Genomic DNA, 26,427 nt, shown 5'->3' on the forward strand with positions numbered 1-26,427 from the left:
GGGTCCCCAAATCCTAGATTAATGTTTCCAGAAAAACCTGTGACCCGACTGAAGGGGACAGCCCTGGTTATACTGCAGTCACTCTTGAAGGTTCCCCTGATCCCAATTCTTACCTGGAGGAAGAGCTGTGGCGAGGAGATCGACTCCTGGACCTGCTCGAAGATCGTGTTCTTGATCGGTGACTTGAAGGTGTTTGAGATTTGCTCCTGGCCTTACCACTCGATCGGCTTTTATCCTCATGGCTAGAAGACCTTTCCTCGCTGGAACTCTCCTGGTTCCTGGGACGCTGATTAAGACGCGCCGTCTTCCGGACTTCATCGAAAAGTGATCCTGGTTTCACTTTGTTTTTACTTTTAATCTCAATTCTCAGGCCTTGGGTCTTCTTCTCCGGTTCAGTGGCAGAAACCACTGGCGCAAGAGCCGGCTTCACGGTCTGCAGGATGGTAGGACCTTGGACCGGCTTCCATTTATTATCGACGACTGCAGTCTCAGAAGTGGCAGCCTCCACCTTTTCTACTGACGTTGCGTCATTTGATGCAGGTTGAGCATCCTGTGGTTTTTCTTCTTTGACCTGTACGCTTTCTCCTGGAGTGGCGCTTACGGATGGAGAGGACATTTTTTCAGAGTTTCCAGTGGTGGTGCCTGCTGGAGTGCCAGCGGTAGCATTTGTCCCCAGTTTAATTTGCGGCAATGATCGATGAGACGTGAAAGCTTTTATACTGTCAGATGTAGGCTCGGCATTGGCAGGTGTAAGTGGACTTTTTGTCACTTTTGACAAGGGCTCCACCTCTTCTGTCTTCACAGCAGATATTAGAGACGCGATCTTTGGCTCGGCGCTAATTTTGTCGATCAACAGAGGCGCGTCAGCTGCGGTCCTGCTCTCTGCAGAGGGTGGCTTATCTAGAAGCAAGTCTTTCAGGTTGTTTTCTTTCACTTGCACTGCAGATTGTCCACCTGTTATCTCTTCCTCCTCCTCTTCCTCTCCGAACTCCATCGGCGGCTGCCAGTGGAAAGTCTGCTTCTTCTTTTGAGCTTTTTGTTTCTTTTCTTTACTTTTTTTGGATTTGTCCTTCGTTTTGCTTTTCGATCGGCTCTTTTTCACGCTCTTCTTACTGGATCGCCGCTTATGTTTCTTTGATTTGCTTTTTGGTTCCAGGCTTGAGGGTGGACTTTTGGAACGTTTTTCGGAAGCCTGCTGTGACGCTTCGGATGGCGGTGTTTTGGAGCGATTTACTTCCTCAGAGTCTGACTCTGAACTAGCCTCGCCTTCCTCCTTCCCAGAAGATGCCACTTCTTCGGTCGCATTTGTAATCTGAGAATTGCAAATGGAGTCATCATCCAGAAGCTTCCCCACAGTTTCCTTTAACGAGTCACTTTCCGGTACTTTGTCTATGTTCGATATAACCTCTTGAGTACCATCGTTATCATTTTTGGAGTTTTGTCCATCCGTGTTAGACTCTTCTACTACAGACTTATCTACTTCCTCTTTGCTGCTGTTGGAGTTATGATTCTCAAGTAATGCCTTGGTGGTCTTCAGCAGTCTTTTGGTGAACTCCTCTCCTTCCGAGACAGACAAAGAGTTGGAATTTGAGGGGCTTCCCATACTTTTTGGAGAAACTAAATTCTCTGTTTCACCTTTCGCTTTGTGGTGTTTATCCTTTATTTTCAATTTGGTCTTTCTTTTTCGTTCCTCTTCATCATTGGATGCACTGGATGAGGAACTATCATATGATGAGGACACAGCTCTCTCAGCATGAGAAGACGAGCTGCTTCCACTCCGAGATCGAGTGTAAGATCTACTCAAAGATCTAGAAGAGGATCGATCTTTCGATTTATGACGATAGCTTGAACTTCTGGCAGAATAATCGCTGCGTTCACTCTCTGAACTCGAGCGCCTCTTTCGGCGGGAATTACTTTTGACCTTGCGCGAACCATACTTGCTTTGTACTGGAAGGACATTAGAGGTCCTGGCTTTCAGATCTTGAATTCGTTCATATGAAGGCTTCCAAGGCTTTTGACCAGGCTTCCACCGAGAAGGAGGAGGACTGTCACTAAGTGAAATCACATGAACGTTCTCATTCGCCACAAAGGCCGTAAGAGATTTATCGGTTGACTTACTGTTTGACTTTACAACAGACTTTCCGGTCTGAGCACTTGCACCAGATTTGCTTGCAGTCAAATCCTTCTTTAGAGGAGATGCTGAGGAAGCTTTTGTCTGTTTGGAAGAGTGAGAGTACGAGTTGGAGTGGGAGCCGGACGCATTTCTGTTTCTGGATCTTGATTCCGTATGGGATCTACTTCTTGTGCGGCTTCTAGAAATAGACCTGGAAGCAGTTCTAGATCTTGCGCTTCCCCTTGAATAGGATCTCGATCTAGATCGGGTATTGCTGGAATGACGTGAGGATTTCTGCTCTTTACCTAATTGAGACCAGCTCTTTTTAGAAGAATCTCTAGAGGACCTTGACGAAGATCTTTGTGTTTGTTCCTGGGAATATTTTTTCCTCCTGCTTGAAGATTCTTCTCGATGAGATCCTGACAATTCTTCCTTCTTCTTGTGCTTTTTTGAATTCTTTACCTTCTTGGATTTCTTTTTATGCTTCACCTTTTTATCTTTCTTCCGTGTTTTTGAGGATGAAGCGCGTTCCTTGCTCGAGTCTGAATGATAACCGTCATGTGACCAGGAATTCGATCTCGATCTTGGAGACAAGCTTCCTTCATCCCAACGACTGGGCAGACGTTCATTCAGTCTAAAGAAAAGATGTTGGGGTTAGCTTTGAGTTACTTTGTGCAGACATTTCCCAAATTCAGATTATCAGGGAGGCCTTATGTGAGGATGCATCACTAGCCCACCCTTTAATTTTGAGTCCAAATAGTCCTGAGGCATGCAGTTCAATACACACATGAGTTCATTCTCTTACTTGTCTCCTTTGCTCCATTTTTCTCCAGTAGGGGGTTTGTAGGACTTCAATCTTTGCATCTCTTCCTTCCAATGCGGAGGGGTTTCGCTGCTTTCCCTGTCGCCACTGGACTCTGACTGAGATCTGGACCGCGGAGGTGTGTGATATCGCTGGAAAGTTGCACAATAGTGGGTTAATTAAGCTGTGAAGTAAACCTACTCGCCTTGTGGACAATGGGAAATAGTGAATTATTAGAAACCAAGGGATTCTCTGGGATTATCATATTGATAAATCATCAAGATGAGATCGGTGGGGGTCAGCTGTTTGAGGACACACAGCATAGCGCCATTCTTGATAGCTGCTGTGCTCGGTATAACAGCTCAGCCCAATCACTGAGCTGCACCTAGGCCATGTGACCGATGAACGTGACGCCACATGGCCTAAGAAGAGGCCTAAGCGCTCACCGAGCGTTGCGGCCTCATCACACAGCTGATCGTCCTGCGAATAAGTCATCAATATGATAATCCCAGTGAACCCCTTTAATATCTACCTTAACAATTGTTTAAAGGGTTTCTGTCACCTTAAAAATGGGTACTAAGCTGGCGGACATTAGCGATGTGCTGAACATAACTATATTAGTGCCATCTCACTGTCTAAAGCCTTTATTGAGAAAAACAAACTTGTATAATATGCTAATTAGCCTCTAGGAGTGGGGGGGCGTGATGCTCCTGGCCACTCTGCTATGTAGGGAACTGCACAAAGGTCGGACCCCCACCATGTCGTATCCCACTGATATGCCATCACATTTTCACGTGGGAGTACCCCTTTAATTAAACAGATGAAAAGCATAGGGTGCAATATTTTTGCATCTTCTAATGAAAGTCACCTCATTTAAACTTGTTTCTCTTCCCATTTTTATGACATTATCACAACTAGGGACGAGCCAATCGACTTTGGATGAAACATCCGAAGTCGATTCGCATAAAACTTCGTTCCAATACTGTACGGAGCAGGAGCTTAGAATGTATTGGCTCCGATGAGCCGAAGTTATTGCTTCGTGAAGTCGATTCGCTCATCAATAATCATAACCAGCAATTTATCGCCTATCCAGCACTTACTATTGTGCCTCGGCCTCGGATCTTGCGACCGGATTTTGTAATGGAGCCTTTGGCCTGCTCGGTGGTTTCGGCGGTCGCAGGAGGAGGTTTCCTAGATTGAATTTTACAAAATTATCAAAAATAAAACCTTTTTTTTTTTTTTTTGCAATTTAAACTTTTTAAGGTTTATAATTTCAATGATTACAGTTTGAGCAAAGATCTCCGCTTGCTTTTTTTCAACAGAAACCTTTATTGGTTACTTCCAGCTAACAGAAATGAGTCTTGGTCATGTGATGGGCTCGCTGGTGTACGGCCCCGATTACCGTAACGAGCTTCGCACCCGTGGGTCCATCACCAGGAAGCAAACAATGAGGGATCCTTGTGTGGATCCAGGCGACTATGACAATTATCTACATGCTAAATGGGTTAAAAAGTGAGGAGGTGTCTTACTGCTCCGGGATGCTCATCGGAGCGTCCTTTCTAAGCAGAAAGCGGTTCTCAGGGATTGGAGGGATTTCCTCCGGCCGCACCACAGGTTTATCCCTCTTTGTGCCGGAGTCTTTATCTTCCGCTGTGCTGTTCTTTTCCAAATGGGCGCTGAAAGAGAAGAGGAGAAGATTGTGTACTAACCCAAAGTCATCGCTCAGAGAACCCTCCTGCTGCAGATATGAACGCGCACCTGTGGTGACTCTGCGCCTTCTCCGCCTTGACCTCCCGCCGGCCGTCCTTGCGCCTTCTCTTGGCATGCTTCGCTTTGGTTTTCCTTTTCCGCTTTCGCTTCTTGCTTTTTTCCAGTTCCTCCTCACTCTCTGAGGATGACGACTCTGATGATGAAGACGGAGAGGACGACTTGGAACTACAATCCGATTCCTCAGACTCAGAGGCCGCTGCCTTAGGTTTCTCTGTGACATTTACAAAATCAAGCATTTTAACCATTTGACTGATTTGCTAAATAACTGATTCTGTATCAGACAGAGGTAATACACAAACAGGTCAGCACACCTATGCTCTGAAATACTCTGTGCTGTTGGACCCCCTGCTCCTTTCACTACGCAACTCTCAGCCTCTGACCACTCAGAGGATCTGCATGCTGCTCTCCCGAAATACTCTGTGCTGCTGGGGACCCTGCTCCTTCCACTATGCAACTCTCAACCTCTGACTTTGCACAAGATCTGCACACCCTTCTCCGGAAATACTCTGTGCAGCTGTTCCACTGTAAACCTCTCAGTCTGTGACCTCCCACTGGATCTGCACACCCTTCTCCTGAAATACTCTGTGCAGCTGTTCCATTGTAAACCTCTCAGTCTGTGACGTCCCACTGGATCTGCACACCCTTCTCCTGAAATACTCTGTGCAGCTGTTCCATTGTAAACCTCTCAGTCTGTGACGTCCCAATGGATCTGCACACCCTTCTTGTTGGGGCCCGTTTTCTCTAGCACATACATTTCAGTCTGTGATCGCCTCCGATTTAATGATCCTTCCACTATGTAACGCAGACTATGATGTCCAGCAAGTTAAACCCGCAGACGTGATGCTCAGTCTGTGACCTCCCACCAGGACACTGTCCCTTTTTCACATGCAGCTCTGTCCTCATAAATATCAATGGTGGATAGGCCACTGCCCCCCAAAAAGACCAGCAGAATCGCGTGACGGCAACTCCCAGACACTTCATAGCGTGCCAGTAATAAGAATAATTTTGGGGAAAAAAAAAAAAGAGATTTTGTGATATAAATCATATATTTCCATTTTGAATTTTCTCTGAATGTAGCCTGCAGTGTAAAGCATGGGGGGAGGGGTCTTCACCCCGGTTGTCCTGGCTATGTTCATAGACTTGCTTTATGAAGGCATTGGTGTAATCCGCTCACCATCTTTGGTGGATTTCGCTCCCAGGATTCCACAGTCTATGACTCTGACGTCGGCATAGGGTCGGCTGGCGGCGTCCGACTTCAGGCTCTCGATCTGTTCGATCACTTCGAAACCAGAAATGACGAGGCCAAACACCACGTGAACACTGACGAGAGAGCGGTGAGAGATAAAGAGGTGCACAGAGGCAGAACGATAGAAACAGCCCACTCCGCACGGCCTCTGTGCTCCGGCAGGCGGGTTTTTCACATTTCTTCCTGCCTGACTTATATTATACATTTCCCTTTCATCTTTTCGTAGGAAGCTGCTGAGATCGGGACACACTGAATTTTTTTTAAATTTATATCCTAAATGTGCTAAATTTGAAAAACCATTGGTTTTTGTCCCATGGTAATATACAGAAGCTGCCGCTAAACTTGGGTCCCTTTAGTGCAATATGAACCCTTTAATGGGCATCAGTCAGCAGGATCAACCCTATTAAACCAGTACAATATCTGCTAGGGCTGACACTGCCGATTAAAAACATAGATTATTTATTTTAACCTGATCTGTTGCTTCCTTTAGGAGAAATGTTTTTAAAATTAAAGGGGTTTGTTCACTCTTTGTGACCATTTCTTCAGACTCCCCCCAGCACGCGAGGCCGCCCTCCATTCATTCCTATGGGAGAGCCGAAAATAGATATTTTTGGTAGTCTCATTGAAATGAATAGGAAGCGGACCGCACAAGCGCAGCCACCGCTCAGTTCTATGGGGCTGACTGAAATAGCCGAGCCATTACTTGAGGGCGGCCACTCATGCGCGGTGCCCACTCTGGAGCTTTGAGAGACCCCATTCTGAAGATAGGTGTAGATCCTAGCGCTATGCCCCCAATGTCTGAGGTGAGACAACCCCTTTAACCCCTTGGATATCTGAGTTTTTTTTGTTTTCATTTTTCTTCCCTATCTTCCTTGAGCCATAACTTTTTTATTTTTCCGATCACATAGCTGTATGAGGGCTTATTTTTTGAGGGACAAGTTGTACGATCTAATGCCACCATTTAATATGGCATACAATGTAGAAGGAAGCAGGGAAAATATTCCAAATGGGGTGGAATTGGAAAAAAAAATAATAATAAAATCCTCCAGCATTTTACAGGTTTTGCCCTACGGCGTTCCCTTTGTGGTAAAACTGACCTTTGCCCTTCGTTCTTTGGATCAGTACGATTACAACGATACCACATATGTAAGTCTTTTTAAAAATGTCTAAATAGTGTAGAAATAAATAAAAACTTGGACTTTCTTTTTCCTTCTTTTTAACATCACCATATTCTGACCCCCATAACATTTTTGTATAGTTATATCTACTGTGTGGGGGCTCTTTTTTTGCAGGACAATCTGTAGATTTTATTGATATCATTTTGGAGAGTGTCTGACTTTTTGATCACATTTTATTGGGTAAGAGAAGCGATGAAAAAATGGCCATTAGTACGGGTGTTTTCAGACGCGGTGATGCCCATGACGTTTATATTTTTTTGTTTTTGTTTCTTTATTCTACGGATAGGGGTTGATTTAAATTTTTTCTCACTTTTTTATGGTTTTGTAGCTTGTGTTTGAAGCTAGAAGACTTTTATTTTTTTTTTGATTCTGTACCATTATCTTTCTTATATATCCATATTGATACTAGAATTGCTAATTTCTTATGCTGGCCTGCCACCTGCTGGCCAAAATAAGAATTGCAGCTCCAATACCCTGGGTCTCTTCAGAGAGACCCAGCGTATTGAAACCAATTATCTGCATCCTTATTGGCCGCAGAGATGCTTCCGCTTTTTTCTTTTTTTTTAACATTTAGAGGTCGTGATCACAGCATATAAAGGCTTTAAAACAGCGGAGACCCGCCAGCCATGGCGCCCTCTGCACACGCGAGCGGGTGCCATGTTTACCCATCGCCGTACATGTAGCGAAAGGGTTATTAATTTGTATTGCAAAATAAAACATATTTCCCTACCTCATTAAAGGGCATCTGTGAGTAGGATCAACCACATTAAACTAATCAACATGCTTTGCGGGCTCTGTTTTCCGGAGTACAGTTATAATTTTCGCCAGTTTTCTGGCATAAATTAAAGTAAATGTGCTGGGCTGTGGTAGTCCCGCCCTTTCCCCTAAGCCCTGCCCACTTTTTTTTTTTTTCTAATTACAGAAGTCGCAAAACTTTTACATATTCCCTATGCAAAAAAATCAGCTTTTTTTTTAGGACAAAAAGCTTTGGTAAATGACCCCCACTGACTAAAACACTATTGAACAATGTTCCTATGGTCTCCATACTGACGTTGCTGTATCTCCCATAGCTCTGGCACCATAACTTTACATCATATAAGTGAGATTGGTCATGTGACTGCTACTCCTGGTGTCAGTATGAACATAACTGAACCCTGCGCCGGGGTTTCCATGGTGTGCCGACCCATCGCGTGGCGGCATGTAATCGATGAACCCATGTGATCGTTACAATGCGACAACTATATGAACTCAAACAACCTACAGCAGGGATATCAGCCCTCCAGCTGCTGCAAAACTACAACTTCCATCGTGCAGCTAACAGGACATGCTGGGAGTTCTGCAACAGCTGGAGGGCCACGGGTTCGATATCCCTTCCCTAGAGCAAGGGACAAGCGTGCTGCCCTCTTGTGGCCAAACTATAGAAAGAAAAAAAATCATCCAGCAGCTGTCTTACCCATCGAGGTGTGGCGCTGGCTTGGTTGTTCTGTTTGGACAAATGAAGGGAAAGAAAAGAAAAGATTTTTAGAATTAAACTGTAAAGGTAAAACTCCTAAAACATGTGATATTCGATGGACACCCTGGTGGAATTTGCTTAGACATTTACCGGTCCAGCAAAGCAGATACGAGGCGAGAGAAGTGCTCACATGTCGAGCTCTCCCTCCTCGCGGCAGAGGACGGAATTGAGAAGGGCCCATAGCCTTTCCCGTCTCAACTCCGTCCTCTGCAGCGAGGAGAGAGAGCGCGCGATATGTGAACGCTTCCCTCTCCTCATTCTAGTGATCAGTGGGGGTCCCAGCGCTCAGACCCCCAGGGATCAAAACTTTTGAAATGTCTCTATGACATATGAAAAAGTTTTATCCCGGTCGTGTGAATGGGGCCTTAAAGAACAAATCGACTGGCTCATCTCTAATCCTGAGGGTAGGTCAATATCATGAAAACTAAGCCACCCCTTTGATCTCATGCACCCCAGAGCGAGAAAAGCCTGATTGGGGCGGCCAGTCATTGGTTTTATTGGTTTACTATAAAGTTCTAAAAAACAATTACATTTGGATATGAGAAAAAAAATAATACAAACGGCCAACTCATATAAAATTCAATTCTAAGAAATTCCAAACCTGGCATGACTTTTGTAAGATATACCAAATGATTAAATACCGCCGGACACACATCCATAGAGCGGACATATCTGCGCCCCAGCAGCTTCTGCAGACGGGTAAATCTCCCTGGCATCCAATCATCCGAGCAGGACTTTACCGTCATCTTTACTGCTGGACTATCAAGCACCTCCCTGTTAATCTGGCATGGGACTATTTCTGATGCATGCCAGAGCCGAGGAGCAGGATGGAAGGACTTACATGAAGAACTGTGACCCGTTGGTATGCTTCCCTCGGTTTGCCATAGACAAAAGAAACGCACGGTCATGTTTGAGAATAAAGTTTTCATCTGTGATATCAGGAAAAAAAAAACAAGAAGAAAAACAAAAAGACAAAATGTTTAGTGGATTTAATGAGAGATCTTAAGAGTCAAGAAGCTTCCACGGTCCATAAATGTGTGTGAAGAAGCCGAGAGCTGCGGTGACGTGTACAGAATGGAGGGCCGAGCCTCGCCCATTATTAGTGCATTCATAATGGACCCCGACAGCAACAGCAGAAGAAGCTGAGCCCCTCCTCCCCCTACAGGAATGTCAAAGGCACTGCAACTCTTCCCAGCCAAACCAGATATTAGAACAGTCCAAATGTAGCAGAAACACACGACCTACATCAACCTCCTACTACATGGTCTGAAAAGGGATTCTTCATATTCACCCTTATCTACGGCAGGAGAGACACTGCCGAGAGCTCCTACTGCTTAATAAATGCAACCACTAATGGCAAGACCCAGGTTATATCACAGACGAGCCTGAAGACACAAGCTGGTGCCGCTGGGTTATCAGACATAAAGGGTATGTGTCTAATTTCATCCCAGAGCTGCACTCACTATTCTGCTGGTGCAGTCACTGTGTACATACATTACATTACTTATCCTGTACTGATCCTGAGTTACATCCTGTATTATACTCCAGAGCTGCACTCACTATTCTGCTGGTGGAGTCACTGTGTACATACATTACTGATCCTGAGTTACATCCTATATTATACTCCAGAGCTGCACTCACTATTCTGCTGGTGCAGTCACTATGTACATACATTACTTATCCTGCACTGACCCTGAGTTACATCCTGTATTATACTCCAGAGCTGCACTCACTATTCTGCTGTTGGAGTCACTGTGTACATACATTACATTACTTATCCTGTACTGATCCTGAGTTACATCCTGTATTATACTCCAGAGCTGCACTCACTATTCTGCTGGTGCAGTCACTGTGTACATACATTACTTATCCTGTACTGATCCTGAGTTACATCCTGTATTATACTCCAGAGCTGCACTCACTATTCTGCTGGTGCAGTCACTGTGTACATACATTACTTATCCTGCACTGAGCCTGAGTTACATCCTGTATAATACTCCAGAGCTGCACTCACTATACTGCTGATGGAGTCACTGTGTTTATCCTGTACTAAGTCTTCAGCCCCTTTTTATTTGGGACATAAGTCTTCAGCCCCTATACTCAGGACTCAGTTGAAGCCCCTTTGGCAGCGATTACAGCCTCGGTCTTCTTGGAGATGATGCCATAAGGTTTGCACCTGGATTTGGGGATTTTCTGCCATTCTTCTCTCCAGCTCTGTCATGTTGGATGTGGTCCGTCGGTGGACAGCCATCTTCAGGTCTCTACAGAGATGTTCCATTGGGTTCAGGGCTCTGGCGGGGCCCCTGAAGGACATTCACAGAGTTGTCCCTCAGCCGCTCCTGTGTTGTCTTGTCTATGTGCTTAGGGCCATTGTCTTGTTGGAAGGTGAAGCTTCGGCCCAGTCGGTGGTCCAGAGCTCTGGATCAGGTTCTTATGAAGAATATCTCTGTACTTTGCTCCATTCAGCTTTCCCTCCACCCTCACCGGTCTCCCGTCACACCCAGCATGATGCTGCCACCACCATGCTTCACTATAGGGATGGTATTGGGTGGGTGATGGGCAGAGCCTGGTTTCCTCCAGACATGGAGATTTCAAGTCAAAAAGTTCCATCTTGGTTTCATCAGAACAGAGAATCTTGTTTCTCACAGTCAAGAGTCCAAGCAAACTGCAAGCGGCTTTTGGCCCCATTCATACGAACATCCGTAAAACACGGCCCGTGTGAACTCCGTGCTGCAGTGCGGACCCATTGACTTAAATGGGTCCGCAATCCGCAACATATGGCAGAAGACAGAACATGTCCTATCTTTTATGGCGCAGATGTTCACATGACCGTTGCCCATGTATTGCGGGAAACGTTGTTTGCGGTCTGCAACACGGGCACGGAGGCCATACGTTCATCTGAATGGGACCTTCATGTGACTTTCTCTGAGGAGATTTTTCTTTCTGGCCGCTCCGCCATAAAGCCCAGATTGGTGGAGGCTGCAGTGAAGGTTGACCTTCTGGAATTTTCTCCCATCTGCACACAGGATCTTTGGAGCTCAGCCAGACTGACCATTGGGTTCTCGGTCATTTCTCTAACCAAGGCCCTTCTCCCTCGATTACTCATAGTTTGGTGGGGCAACAGCTCTAGGAGGAGTCCTGGTTGTTCCAATCTTCTTCCATGTAAGCATTAAGGAGGCCACTGTGCTCTGGGAAACTTTCAGTACAAAGGGAATTTGTTTGTCCCCTTCTCCAGATCTGAGCCTCCACACAACCCTGTCTCTGAGCTCTACAGGCAGTGCTATCCTCCTCATGGCTTGGTCGTTGCTCTGATATTCATTGGCAGCTGTGAGATCTTTGTCTTTCCAAATCATGTCCAGTCATCTGAATTTACCACAGGGGACTCCAATCAAGGCGGAGAAACATCTGAAAGATGATCCAGAGAAATGGGAGGCCCCAGAGCAAAGTGTCAGGTGTCAGAGCAAAGGGGCTGAGGACTCATGTCCAGGCCAAATTCTACCATTCTGTTCTCACTTTCTCGTTATGGGGGGACTGCGCAGTATAACAGAAAGTGAAAGGATCTGAAGATTTTCCGAATGCCCTGTAGATTCATTGTATATGTAAGCCATGGTTAACCCCTTAGTGACCAGCCTGTTTTGGGCCTTCATGACCAAGCCTTTTTCTTCCTTTTTTCATCGTACCGTTCCAAGAGCTATAACTTTTTTATTTTTTCGTCTATATAGCTTTATGAGGGCTTGTTTTTTGCAGGACAAGTTGTAGTTTTTAATGGCGCACAACTTTCTGATTAACTTTTATTACGGTAACTCTTTCTGGGAGGGAGATGGAAAAACAGCAATACTGCCACTGCGTTTTTACGTAAAAAAATGTATGGCATTAATTTTTTGGTATAAATAACATAATATCTTTATTATCTGGGTCACTACGATTACAGTGATACGAAATACATATATATTTTTTTCCGTGTTACTACTTTTTTTTTAAAATAAAACCCTTTTTTATTTTATTTTTTCAAGAAAAAAATGTTTTTGCATTGCCGCTTCCCAAGACCCATAACTTTTTTTTATTTTTATTTCTATGGAGTTGTGTGAGGGCTTGATTTTTGTAGGATGACTTGTATTTTTCATTGGTATCATTTTGGAGTAAATGGTGCTTTTTGATTACTTGTTATAACCTTTTTTTCGGTGGCAACTAAGAATAAATGAGCAATTCTGTCTCCTTTTTTTACGGCGTACACCGTAGGGGTGATATTTATGTAGTCCAGGTCGTTACGGACGGGCAATACCAAACATATGGGGGAGATTTTGTTTTTGCAATTTTTTTAATGGGATTTTTTTTATTGAATAAATGTTTTTTTAATTTTTTACTTTTTTTTAACACCTACTAGTCCCACAAGATGACTATAACAGACAACATTCTGATTGATTTTCAAAAGCAATGTATTATCCCTATAGTGCTATTCTGACAATGACCAGCAGGCTGCAACAGAGAGGCGCAGCCTGTAGGAAATTACTCAAGGCTGGTCTGGGGCCTACACGAGACCCCCATCCAGCCTTCACACACATCGGCACCCCGCGATCGCATTTGCGGGGTGCCGATGGGAGACTGAGGGAGTCCGCTCCCTCTGTTAGCACTTTACATGTGGCGGGCACCATTGCCCGCAGCATGTAAAGTGTTAAACAGCCCGGATCGGCACTCCTGCTGGTCCGGGCTGTTAGAGCATGGCAGCGGCTCTCATGTGAGAGCCGGGCCCCCGCTCCCCACAGGACCCATGAAGCTCTTAGAGTGGGCCGCTGTAAAAAAGCGCCTAACGCCCCTTAGCTGTAAAAAGGCGTATGGGTGATCACTAAGAGGTGAATATTGACTTAAAGCCCACTATACCCTGATGCTGAAAGCTAAAAATTAAAGCAACAAACTTTGTTCTCCTGTACTGCATTGTGGGAGATGAAGGGTTAAAGTGGTGGGTGACTACTACAGGTAGGTCCAGCTGCAGGACGTGCACTCCATAATGTTGTGAGTAGCATTGGGTGTTCCAAAGCTACAGCTACTCCGCGTAATGACCTCAGCTGTGGGGGGACAGATCGGACCCCCTGATTGTGCAAACTGATGGGGGTTGGAGTCCCACAACAGGTGGACTAAAGAGCAGTGTGTTACAGGAGCTCAGCAAGGCTACTGGGGGCACTTGTGCTGCTATATTCCAGGTGACAAACAGAAGAATTGCAAATGCAGCTCTAGAAGTGACTGGAGTATAAACCGTGATGTGAACCAAATTTAGAATATGCAAAGCTACTCATGATTATGGGCAGACATCACTAAGTGGATAGCCTATCTTCAGGTACCAGATCTGTGGGGTCCGACACCCGGCACCCCCCCCCACTGATCAGCTCTTACCTTGTAGCTCTGGCGCCGGACGTCCGTTGTGCAGTGAACGGAGCTGGTTACCATTCAGTCCAATGGGGGCCTCGCTGCAGTTACCAGCTGCGTCCACTACACAATGGATGGAGCTGTGTGGCTCCAGCGCCAGCTTTAGGTACCAGCTGATCGGCAGAGGGGTGCAGGGTGCTGGACCACCGCCGATCTGATATTGATCGCCTATCGATCGGTCATCAGTATGAAAATCCTGGACTCTGCTTCACATCAGCTACACACACAATACATAGTCCCAGAGAAAAAACACACATGGACATTAAAAATAAAAATCACAGTATCTGGAAACCAAAATGGAAAGAAGTGTGAGGAGCGGCGGCGGCAGGCCGTGCACACTTACCTATGTCAGTACACTGTTTAAAGAAAACAAAAAGAAAGCCTTCAGTGGATACAGACCTCGCCACATGGCAGAGCAGAAGTACAGAAGACCCACACAGCTGTCAGCTATTCCTCCTGACCCCCCCCCATACACATGCGCAGTGGGCTTGGCGTGAACGTGTTCTCAGATGAGGGGAATGAGCACTGCCTTGAGAACAAAGGATCGGACATGCTAAGATTCATCATGCCCGATCCTTGCGCTAGTGCAAAGCCCGGCCCCCCCCCCCCCCCCCACCATACACATCAGAGATTGGCGGGTTCTCTCGACATTCATCTAAATGTGTACGGGCGCCTTTAACCTCCTAACAGATCGACCACATAATCGAAGCTTCCTCCTCATATGACAGAAGTTCTGCAGTCCCTCAGCGCTTTCAAGATCGCCGCTTGCTGTCAGTGACTTGACACTTTATTGTTCTCATTCAGCCGTAATAGCTCTGACGGCAGAGCGTTTGCATCCAGCTTCTCTGATACACTGTAACAAACAGGCCAGGAGAAAGTGATGTGCGCCGCTTTAGGTTTGTCTGGAATAGAAACAACTGTCACAAACCCGCAGCTGAGAGAAGTGCTGAGTTTTCCACCAACACTGCTCCTATTCACTGACTGCATGCAGAGGCCTTGAACGCGAGGAGGAATTCAAACACAATTCACATCAGAAATCTGCAGGGCTTCTCAGGATTATACAAAAATGACACTTTATTAACGTACGACTGGACGAGCACTTAAAGGGATATTCTCATCTCAGACATTTATGGCATAGCCGAAGGGACACGTAGAACGGGTATCCCCCGACCCTGTCCCGGCAGCTGAGCTCTGCTGTTCCGTACACCGGCTACCTCTCGCAGCCTGGATGCAAATGCCAGCGGGATGGGGTGAGGCAATACCGAACCTGCATCTATCGGCCATTTACATGAAGAGCACACCCCTTTAAGGAAACCCAGCGAGTTACCTATGGCCATCTACCCTCTACAGACGCAAACCCTGGGAAAGCAATGCCTCTCTTCCCAGACCTATAGGTAGACCCCAGCGGCTGCCAGAATCTGCCGAGACCCTGAGCTGACTCCGCACCCGTACCACAGAACAGGGGCCGCTGCACATTCAGGGGCCGCCTCGCCACCTCCTCTACAGGAGATGAGTGACTGAAAACAATGTGACAGTAAAACAACAGCGATGGACAGAATGACCGGTAAGAAGATTCATGTTCATTCCTCCCAAATTTGGATTTTTTTAAAATGATGAAGGGCGTCCACTGACTGCGGGGAGGAGGGTGCGGGGGGGAGGAGTGAATTTATCGAGTTACTGAGCTTGCGTTTTTCTTACCTTAGGATTTTGCAATAGATCACATTCTCTATAAATAAAAGAATATGTTGACAGTTTTAGGCAGGAAGATAGGAGTTGTCATTGAAAAAAGTTGCCTAACCTCCATGCTGAGAATGAGATTGAATCTAACCACATGAACAGTAAGAGAGTCCCTGTCTACGCCTAGGAAAATGAGAAAATCTCAACACACGCAGGTCCGAGATCATGCACATGGAAAGGACATGCAAACATTAGTCATGCAAGAAAGGCTAACGCTGGATTGTACAGAACATTTATTTTTTTTTCTAACCCTCTTCAAATGGAGAGCGGGAGCAAAAATAAAAAACAAGAATAAATCAATAACGGGGAAACGCGACGGTGAGCTTACCTTTAAAATAACCGCCAAAAACTGACTCGCCGCCTTTTCCGTTACCTGAAATGCAAAACAATGCAGCCGTCAGGACAGAAAGCGTTAACACAGACTGATACGTTGCGGCAGAACGCCGTGCCCATTCATTTTATTGTGTTTTTTTAGGTCAGAGATTGGATTTCAGACACAGAGCTCCGGATCCCCTCTTGACAAACATCCTGATTAAATGCAGGTGCGACTGTGTGTGCAATCGGTATATGTGCAGCTCATCTTCTCACTCTTAGGCTACACGGTCGTATTGCGCGCCCGCATACAGTGGGTCGGCAATACACGGGCACCGGCCGTGTGCATTCCGCATCACGGATCGCAGACCCACTTCAATGGGTCCGCAATCACAGAGATGCGGCACGGAGGCACGGATCGGAACCCCACGGAGTGCTTCCGTGGTGTTTCTGGCCGTGCCTTCGCACCGCAAAGAAGTAGCATGCGCTACTTTTTTGCGGTGCGGACTGTCGGATGCGGATCCGCATGTGGCTGCCCCACGCAGCACGGGCCCCTAACGTTCGTGTGCATGTAGCCTTAGAGGGCAATCGTCAGCAGATCTGTACCTATGACACTGGCTGACCTGTTACATGTGCGCTTGGCAGCTGAAGGCGTCTGTGTTGGTCCCATGTTCATATGTGCTCGCATTGCTGAGAAAAATTAGGTTTTAATATATGCAAATGAGCCTCTAGGAGCAACGGGGGCGTTACCGTTACACCTAAAGGCTATGCTCTCTGCAACTGCACTTTAATTAACAGGGTCAAGCAGTGAAAATATCATCACACCTGGCCCTGTCAATCAAAGTGCAGAGGGCGTGGCAGTTTCAGAGAGAGCTGAGCCGCTAGGTGTAACAGCAACGCCCCCGTTGCTCCTAGAGGCTCATTTGCATATATGAAAACTTCATTTTTCTCAGCAATGCGGGCACATAGGAACATGGGACCAACACAGATGTCTTCAGCTGCCAGGCACACATATAACAGGTCAGCCAGTGTCATAGGGACAGATCAGATTCTCTATAAGTAGAACCCTCCTTAAAGGGGTTGTTCCATGTAGAATATTCAACATTTTTCAAACCCTGCAGATGGATCTGAATCCTTTAAAAACTGCATGTAATTAAGGGGGTTATCAGGAATATTTATTTCCTCTAATCTCACCCATAGTGGCAGGTCCTACAAGAATAGGGTGTTGCTAATTCTTATATCCTGCACTCCCGGTATACTTCTGTAGCGTGCACTTCAAGGATCACATGCTGTATATTTTAAATATAACCGGATAACCCCTTTAAAAATGTAGTATAGCCACTGAGTTATTTAATAAAATCTGTATGTATATTGCCACCTGCTGTTTGCTCTTTTCCGTATTTCTCAGTCCACCTCACTAAGGTGGTCACACATACTCCGTTTGAGTCTTCAACTTCCCCCAACTGTATCTACTGCTAGAAGTTGTAACAATTCCAGGGAGAGAACGGCAGCAGAAAGGACATGCCCCTTAAAAAAGGACACAAACCCCTGAGCTGTGATAGGGAGACAGCTTCAGTAGAAATTGAGCTGCGATAGGGAGACAGCTTCAGTAGAAAAGACACGCCCCCTGAGCTGTGATAGGGAGACAGCTTCAGTAGAACAGACACACCCCCTGAGCTGTGATAGGGAGACAGCATCAGTAGAACAGACACGCCCCCTGAGCTGTGATAGGGAGGCAGCTTCAGTAGAAAAGACACGCCCCCTGAGCTGTGATAGGGAGACAGCCTCAGTAGAAGAGACACGCACCCTGAGCTGTGATAGGGAGACAGCCTCAGTAGAAAAGACACACCCCCTGAGCTGTGATAGGGAGACAGCTTCAGTTGAAAAGACACACCCCCTGAGCTGTGAGGAGCCCGGTTGACAGACCCCCCCCATGTACATGCATGCTCAGCTCGGTCGAGCATGAGTGTGCTGTAAATGGAAAAGGGAAGAAAGCTGCTGTCACACACTTCTGGATGGTGACATATCTCCCTGAGAACAAAAGAATCAGGCATGTTGAAATCCAATATGCCCAACCCTCCGCCCCGACATACATCTGATGTGTATGGTCAGCGTTACGTACCCCCCTGCAAGTAAAAGCTCTGATGCTACTCGATGAGGCGTGTCCTGCCCTCGTCCTCCTTACCTTCACTGAAGTCGCCACCTTGGATCATAAAGTTTTTCACCACTCGATGGAAGGTGGAACCCTTATACCACAGCTTTTTCCCTGTTACTTTTCCAATTCCTTTTTCACCTAGGAGAAAAGAGGGAAATCCCATCAGACACGGCCTGGAATTCGGGGATGGTGCACAGAATGTTACTTTGCTTCCATACATACGGATCTTGGTTTCTAATTCTAAGATCTGAGGGGGAAAAAAAAGAAAACTGCACATGTCCAAAGCGCAAGGGGGGGAAAGCCGGCGTCCACCTACCCGTACATAAGCACAGGAAATTTGTGCAGGTTGTTGGGCAGACATCCGAAAACAGCTGAAATACAATTCGTCCAACTGTGGAGAGAAAAGAAAAGGAAGTCATAAGATTATATCCTCAGGCTGTTGATATACTCTGCCCTCTTGCTTTACACTGCAGCTCTCCTTGCATCAGAAACATGGCAATGCAAAACAGTGCAGAAGTTTGGTAATGACAAGTGACTACCACCGTGGGTGCTGTAATGTCGGCTTTGACGGTCCTTGGTCTACTGAGCCAAGGCTGATAACAGAGCGCAATCGATTGCATCAAGAAACATGGGGTGCTATTCACTAACAGAAATACATCTATATTAGGGCTCATGCACATGACTGTATGTACTTTGTTGTCTGAAAAAAACGGATCCGCAAAAAATATGGATGACTCCTGTCTGCATTCCACGGAACAGATGGGCCCTAAGAGAAGACTTCTATTCTTGTCCGTAATGCAGACATTGATAGGGCATGTTCTATTTTTTTTTGCAGAACGGACATACGGACACACAGAAATGGAATGCACATGGAGTCATTTCCGTTTTTTTGCAGCCCCACTGAAGTGAATGGTTCTGCATACAGGCCACAAAAAAAAAAAACTGAACGGACATGGAAACAAAATACGTTTGTGTGTATGAGCCCTTAGGCAAAGGTTCTTTGTGCTGCAATCTGCGACTTTTTCCTGCTCACGCCAGGTCTAAAAAAAGTGGCAGTGGCGTGGGCAGGCATGTATCATTCATCATTTTCTACGCCTGTTTTAGGCTTAGAAAATGGTCTAAATCTACGCCTGCAAGGAAGCTGGTGTAGATTTAGAAGCGGCGGGGCGGGCGCATAACGTCGACGGATCCTCCACCAGCATAGTTGCAGTGTCGCTTTAAGCCAGGAACCAGTGTCTGCAGGTTCCTACGTGTCATTCATCATCTCAGCCGAGTGCGACAAGAAGCCGCTTGTTCAGCCGAGAGCCGCCCGTCCTGGACGTGTAAGTGACACAGATACGGCCATGTCTGCTTCACACGTCATCATGACCACGGTATTCAGAGGGAGCTGTCATGGCAGCCACATTGTCTGTACATGGTCGTCTGATCTGCCATATGGACAGGAGAACATTGTATGGCAGGGATCAGCAACCTCCGGCTGTTTTGAAACTACAACTCCCAGAATCCTCCCTTCACTTTTATGGGAGTTGCAAGAACAGCCAAGCGCGAATGCTGGGAGTTGTAGTTTTCCAGCACCTGGAGTCCCGAAGTTTGCTGAGCCCTGTTGCAGCAATGGTAACATATGAAGTCACACAGCGGTACAAAAATACTATTACTGCCATATCACGGCTCTGAATCTGGGACACAGCCATATGGAAACGCTCCCCTGGCTGCGTTTGGTGCATGTCTGTTTAACCCCTTAACGACCGCTAACTGTCTTTTGATGGCGAGTGGTGCAGGTCCTCAGTACGCAGCGACTTTAGCTGTTAGCTCCTGAAGGGCTCCGGGGCCAAGAACCGACTGCTACGAACGGCTCCGATCCCAGCTGTTGTTAACCTTTGGATTGCCATGGTCCATATTGCGGCAGGATTAAAGGGGACTCAGCCCTACGATTGGGTTTCCCAGTTATCTGATCAGAGACTGGGGGAGCCATGTGCAGTCAGCAATCCCTGAGGACCTACAAGGGACTGTCTGCTCAGTAAGACTGCTGCTGTCCGAGACCGAGCACAATGTATTAGCATACAGAATAGTAATGCCATAATGAAAGAAAAACAACCAATAAATAATGTAATAAAAAAAAATTTAAAACTGCACAAAAAACTACCAAAAATAAATAAATCTCTTATTTAGTATAAAATATTTTTACTGTGCACACATTAAATAAAATTTCAAAAGACACATATTAGTTATCCTCACAACCATCTGGCAGGATATTTGGTGTGATACTTGAACAGCATTAAAAACACAAAAAAAAAAAGAAGCTGAAAATCACTCTTTTTTATATGTCCACGGCAAAAAAACAAACAAAAAAAACAAACAACTTACACAGTACTAACAAATAATAAAAGTTCTCCAGCACAAAACAAGGCCTCAGACAGTCACTGTCAATGAAAAAATAAAAAGTTATGGCTGCTGAAACATAGAGCGTCAAAAACTAAAAAAATAAAAAATGTTGCTGGACATAAAAGGGTTAAAAAAAACTAGCACTGAGAGCAGAGGGTTAAATGTAACATGAGGTTTTTCCTGGGGGGGTTGGGGTGACCTGAAAAGCCTTGCAGTCCTAAATAAAAGGACTGCTGTCTCGTCTGTAAGGCCCTTTCACACTTCAGTGTTTGATCAGTGATTGTCAGCCAAAGCCAAACAGGATCAAAGCTTTCCCTTAGGGCTCATGCACACGACCGTATGCCCTCCAAGACATGCGGTCCGTGAGCGTGCCATATGTCCCGGAGCGGCATACCTCGTGCGCACAGCATCATAGATTCCTATGTTATATGGTCATATGAGTGCAGGACAATAGTCCCGCGGGCGGCCAGATGCGCACAGTATCATAGTACCCTATGATACTGTGCGCACGATGTATGCCGCTCTGGGACATATGGCACGCTCACGGACCGCATGTCTTAGAGGGCATACGGTCGTGTGCATGAGCCCTTAGGCCTCTTTCACACGAGCGAGACGGATTGGTTCAGTGAAACTCGCACCATTTTGCAAGCAAGTTCAGTCAGTTTTGTCTGCGATTGCGTTCAGTTTTTCCGCACGGGTGCAATGTGTTTTGATGCGTTTTTCATGCACGTGATAAAAAAACTGAAGGCAACCGTCAGTGAAAAACGCATCGCATCCGCACTTGCTTCCGGATGATTATAAGGGCTGCGTGAAAACGCAGAATATAGAACATGCTGCATTTTTCACGCAACGCAGAAGTGATGAAATTAATGGGTCCGGATTCAGTGCGGGTGCTATGCCATTCATCACGTATTGCACCCGCGCGGAAAACTCGCTCGTGTGAAAGGGGCCTAACACCTGTGGAGGCTTCACAATCACTGACCAAACACTGATGTGTGAAAGCATCCTAAGGGCTCATGCACATGACCGTATGTATTTTGCTGTCCGCCAAAAATACGGATGACGTCCGTGTGCATTCCGTATTTTGCAGAACGGAACAGCTGGCCCCTAATAGAACAGTACTATCCTTGTCCGTAATGCGTACAATAATAGGAAATGTTTTTCTTTTTTTCCTAACGGACATACGGAAAAGGAGTAACTTCCGTTTTCTTTTGCGGATCCATTGAAATGAATGGTTCCACATACGGTCTGCAAAAAAAACTGAACGGACACGTAAAGAAAATACGTTCGTGTGCATGAGCCCTAAGTCAGAGCTGTCCGTCTCATGCATCTTCAGGGGACATCCTCCTCAGTTGGGTCGGGTCTCCTGTTCATCTGATCAGCACAACTCGCCGCCCGCTACACCCGTGGGCCAGGAACGTACTGTCTTCTCTCTCTACCCGGTTCAGCCATTTCCTTGTAATAAAGGGGACGCAAGACTGGGAAACAGACCCCACTGCACCTCCTGAAACCAACGAGAAGCCTCCCTAGCACTGGGGGCCACTACCCCTAAGCCCTCTTTCACACGGTCAGTATTTTGCATCAGTATTTGTAAGCCGAAACCTGGGGCGGAACCTACAGAAAAAATATATGCGTTCTTCTGTGTTTCGGACCCGGTCCTGGTTTTGGCTTACGAATACTGACCAAATACGGATGCAAAATCCTGACCAAATACTGACCGTGTGAAAGAAGCCTAACAATTATAAAATGGCAGCGAACAAATGAAATGGCCACACGGACGAGTCCAGAAAATACCTTAAGAAACACGTAACATCTGGCAAAAAAAAAAAATCTAAATTGCTCTAAAATGTACTGATCGTGGTGACATATGCAGGGATCGGGGCGACTATCACAGCGGTCACCAACATGTGGGTTTCCATCTACTGCACGGAGGCTGGGAGTTGTAGTTGTGCAGCAGCTGGAGAGTCGCAGCTCTGAGGTGAGGACTAAAGACCTGGCAGAGATCCCACTTTGCACATAACACCAGCGGCTCGTACTTACTGGGTTCCCTGTTAATTTCCACGTCGAAGAAGCACTGGGGGCGCGTCTTTTCTGCCATCGCACGGCTCAGACACGACCTTCATAGAAGAAGAAGAGAGGAGATGATCAGGACCCGGTCTGTAACACGTCCTCCTCTGATCGCAGCAGTCACATCACACAGGAGAGATCAGACTCCGCCCCCCAAACACCAGGAGGCGGAGTCATCACCTCACGGGTAAAAGAGCTCAGCAGCGAAGCACTTAAAGGGACTGTCCATTACTACATCTATAAAGCTGTATAAAGTCCTGCAACATCCCTGGCATTTGAATTCCTCACAATTTTCAAGAGCTCTGCTTGCGGACAGTGAATGAGAACATTGACTTCTCACACCTGGGGGTTTGTTACAGTTTTTTTTCCAGTCTTGGCAATCTTCTGTGGACTCCAACCCGATAAATTGTATCAGTGCAGGTAAAATGTAACAAACCATCAGGACAGGAGAGAGATTTTGTTGATAAACAGTAACAATTGTTACAAACCCTCAGCTGTGTGAAATATCAGTATTCAGCCTCTGAATGTAAACAAACAGGCTCCTGCTCATTGACAGCAAGCAGAGATCACAAAGTCCATTAGAAAGTTGCAGGACTTTTGGGTCTCTGCTCTCTCATGGAGAAGTTTTGGACCCATGTGTCCCTCCAGGTCATCTGGTCCAACTAGGGGAGTATGGCGGTCGGGGATCCGGGGGTCAGGGAGACAACGGCTATTCACAGATTTTCTGAAACTACATATCCGCTGCCTCCCTGCAGAGACCACACCTGGAGGTTTATAGGGCTGTATACTGTATATGAGGGATTATAGGGCTGTATACTGTATATATGGGGGATTATAGGGCTGTATAGTGTATACATGGGGGATTATAGGGCTGTATACTGTATATATGGGGGATTATAGGGCTGTATAGTGTATATATGGAGGTTTATAGGACTGTATAGTGTATATATGGGGATTATAGGGCTGTAAAGTGTATATATGGGGGATTATAGGGCTGTATACTGTATATATGGGGGATTATAGGACTGTATAGTGTATATATGGAGGTTTATAGGACTGTATAGTGTATATATGGGGGATTATAGGGCTGTATACATAGGGGATTATAGGGCTGTATACTGTATATATGGGGGATTATAGGGCTGTATACTGTATATATGGGGGATTATAGGGCTGTATACTGTATATATGGGGGATTATAGGACTGTATACTGTATATATGGGGGATTATAGGACTGTATAGTGTATATATGGGGGATTATAGGGCTGTATACATAGGGGATTATAGGGCTGTATACTGTATATATGGGGGATTATAGGGCTGTATAGTGTATATATGGGGGATTATAGGACTGTATAGTGTATATATGGGGGATTATAGGGCTGTATACATAGGGGATTATAGGGCTGTATACTGTATATATGGGGGATTATAGGGCTGTATACTGTATATATGGGGATTATAGGGCTGTATACTGTATATATGGAGGATTATAGGGCTGTATAGTGTATATATGGGGGATTATAGGGCTGTATAGTATATATATGGAGGATTATAGGGCTGTATACTGTACATGGGGGATTATAGAGCTGTATACTGTATATATGGGGGATTATAGGGCTGTATACTGTATATATGGGGGATTATAGGGCTGTATACTGTATATATGGGGGATTATAGGACTGTATAGTGTATATATGGGGGATTATAGGACTGTATAGTGTATATATGGAGGACTATAGGGCTGTATAGTGTATATATGGAGGACTATAGGGCTGTATATATGGAGGTGTATAGGGCTGTGTAGTGTATATTTGGGGGATTATAGGGCTGTATACTGTATATATGGGGGATTATAGGGCTGTATACTGTATATATGAGGGATTATAGGGCTGTATAGTGTATATATGGGGGATTATAGGGCTGTATAGTGTATATATGGGGGATTATAGGGCTGTATACTGTATATATGGGGGATTATAGGGCTGTATAGTGTATATATGGGGGATTATAGGGCTGTATACTGTATATATGGGGGATTATAGGGCTGTATACTGTATATATGGGGGATTATAGGGCTGTATACTGTATATATGGGGGATTATAGGGCTGTATACTGTATATATGGGGGATTATAGGGCTGTATAGTGTATATATGGGGGATTATAGGACTGTATAGTGTATATATGGGGGATTATAGGGCTGTATACTGTATATATAGGGGATTATAGGGCTGTATATGTGGGGGATTATAGGGCTGTATACTGTATATATGGGGGATTATAGGGCTGTATACATGCTGGATTATAGGGCTGTATACTGTATATATGGGGGATTATAGGGCTGTATACTGTATATATGGGGGATTATAGGGCTGTATAGTGTATATATGGAGGATTATAGGACTGTATAGTGTATATGTGGGGGATTATAGGGCTGTATACTGTATATATGGGGGATTATAGGGCTGTATACTGTATATATGGGGGATTATAGGGCTGTATACTGTATATATGGGGGATTATAGGGCTGTATACTGTATATATGGGGGATTATAGGGCTGTATAGTGTATAAATGGGGGATTATAGGGCTGTATACTGTATATATGGGGGATTATAGGGCTGTATACTGTATATATGGAGGATTATAGGACTGTATAGTGTATATATGGGGGATTATAGGGCTGTATACTGTATATATAGGGGATTATAGAGCTGTATATGTGGGGGATTATAGGGCTGTATACTGTATATATGGGGGATTATAGGGCTGTATACTGTATATATGGAGGATTATAGGGCTGTATACTGTATATATGGGGGATTATAGGACTGTATAGTGTATATATGGGGGATTATAGGGCTGTATACTGTATATATGGGGGATTATAGGACTGTATAGTGTATATATGGGGGATTATAGGGCTGTATACTGTATATATGGGGGATTATAGGACTGTATAGTGTATATATGGGGGATTATAGGGCTTTATACTGTATATATGGGGGATTATAGGACTGTATAGTGTGTATATGGGGATTATAGGGCTGTATACTGTATATATGGAGGATTATAGGGCTGTATAGTGTATATATGGGGGATTATAGGGCTGTATAGTGTGTATATGGGGGATTATAGGGCTGTATAGTGTATATATGGGGGATTATAGGGCTGTATAGTGTATATATGGGGGATTATAGGGCTGTATAGTGTATATATGGGGGATTATAGGGCTGTATAGTGTATATATGGGGGATTATAGGGCTGTATACTGTATATATGGGGGATTATAGGACTGTATAGTGTATATATGGGGGATTATAGGACTGTATAGTGTATATATGGGGGATTATAGGGCTGTATACTGTATATATGGGGGATTATAGGGCTGTATACTGTATTTATACGGCTGTCTAGTGTATATGGCGGATATGTGGATGTGTCGGGTACTACAGGACTACACATAGAGACCTGAGAGTATATAGTGTAGTATGACGTAGGCTGGGGCCCCTCCCTGGCAGTCCGGGGCCCCTCAGTGTAATTACCCGTCAGCGTTTCTTTCACCGTCCGCTCTTCCTCCTCTTCGACGTCCTATCTCCGCGGAGGGGGGCGGGGCTTCAGGGGGCCTCAGCGGCGCTGACATCCGGGACTAGAGCCTGAGAGGGGCTGTCCTTGGTGAACGCCTGCGTGAATTTCTGCGCTGTGTGCTGTCAATGTGATGCCTGTGAG

The 26,427-nt window shown here is 45.5% G+C and overlaps 1 protein-coding gene across 7 annotated transcripts in view; it reads right to left on the bottom strand.

Moving 5' to 3' along the window:
- NKTR (natural killer cell triggering receptor) overlaps nt 1-26,427 on the bottom strand; it is a 42,570-nt gene that overhangs the window by 10,715 nt on the left and 5,428 nt on the right. For 4 of the 7 annotated variants that reach the window (XM_040431337.1, XM_040431335.1, XM_040431336.1 and 1 more), the window contains exons 1-13: nt 26,244-26,307; nt 22,670-22,746; nt 18,564-18,638; nt 18,278-18,385; nt 16,109-16,153; nt 9,464-9,551; nt 8,563-8,592; nt 5,860-6,005; nt 4,674-4,896; nt 4,445-4,591; nt 4,016-4,106; nt 2,919-3,067; nt 114-2,747 (exon numbers count right to left, since the gene is read on the bottom strand). In XM_040431337.1, coding sequence (XP_040287271.1) covers nt 114-2,747; nt 2,919-3,067; nt 4,016-4,106; nt 4,445-4,591; nt 4,674-4,896; nt 5,860-6,005; nt 8,563-8,592; nt 9,464-9,551; nt 16,109-16,153; nt 18,278-18,385; nt 18,564-18,638; nt 22,670-22,727 — 3,794 coding nt within the window. In that variant the 5' untranslated portion in view covers nt 22,728-22,746; nt 26,244-26,307. Of the gene's footprint in view, nt 1-113; nt 2,748-2,918; nt 3,068-4,015; nt 4,107-4,444; nt 4,592-4,673; nt 4,897-5,859; nt 6,006-8,562; nt 8,593-9,463; nt 9,552-14,386; nt 14,400-15,741; nt 15,770-16,108; nt 16,156-18,277; nt 18,386-18,563; nt 18,639-22,669; nt 22,747-26,243; nt 26,308-26,427 lie in introns of those variants that run through there. The other 3 variants (XM_040431334.1, XM_040431340.1, XM_040431339.1) reach the window with 3 other exon arrangements.

The sequence above is a fragment of the Bufo bufo genome, chromosome 5, assembly GCF_905171765.1.
Source record: "Bufo bufo chromosome 5, aBufBuf1.1, whole genome shotgun sequence".
Lineage (NCBI taxonomy): Eukaryota > Metazoa > Chordata > Amphibia > Anura > Bufonidae > Bufo > Bufo bufo.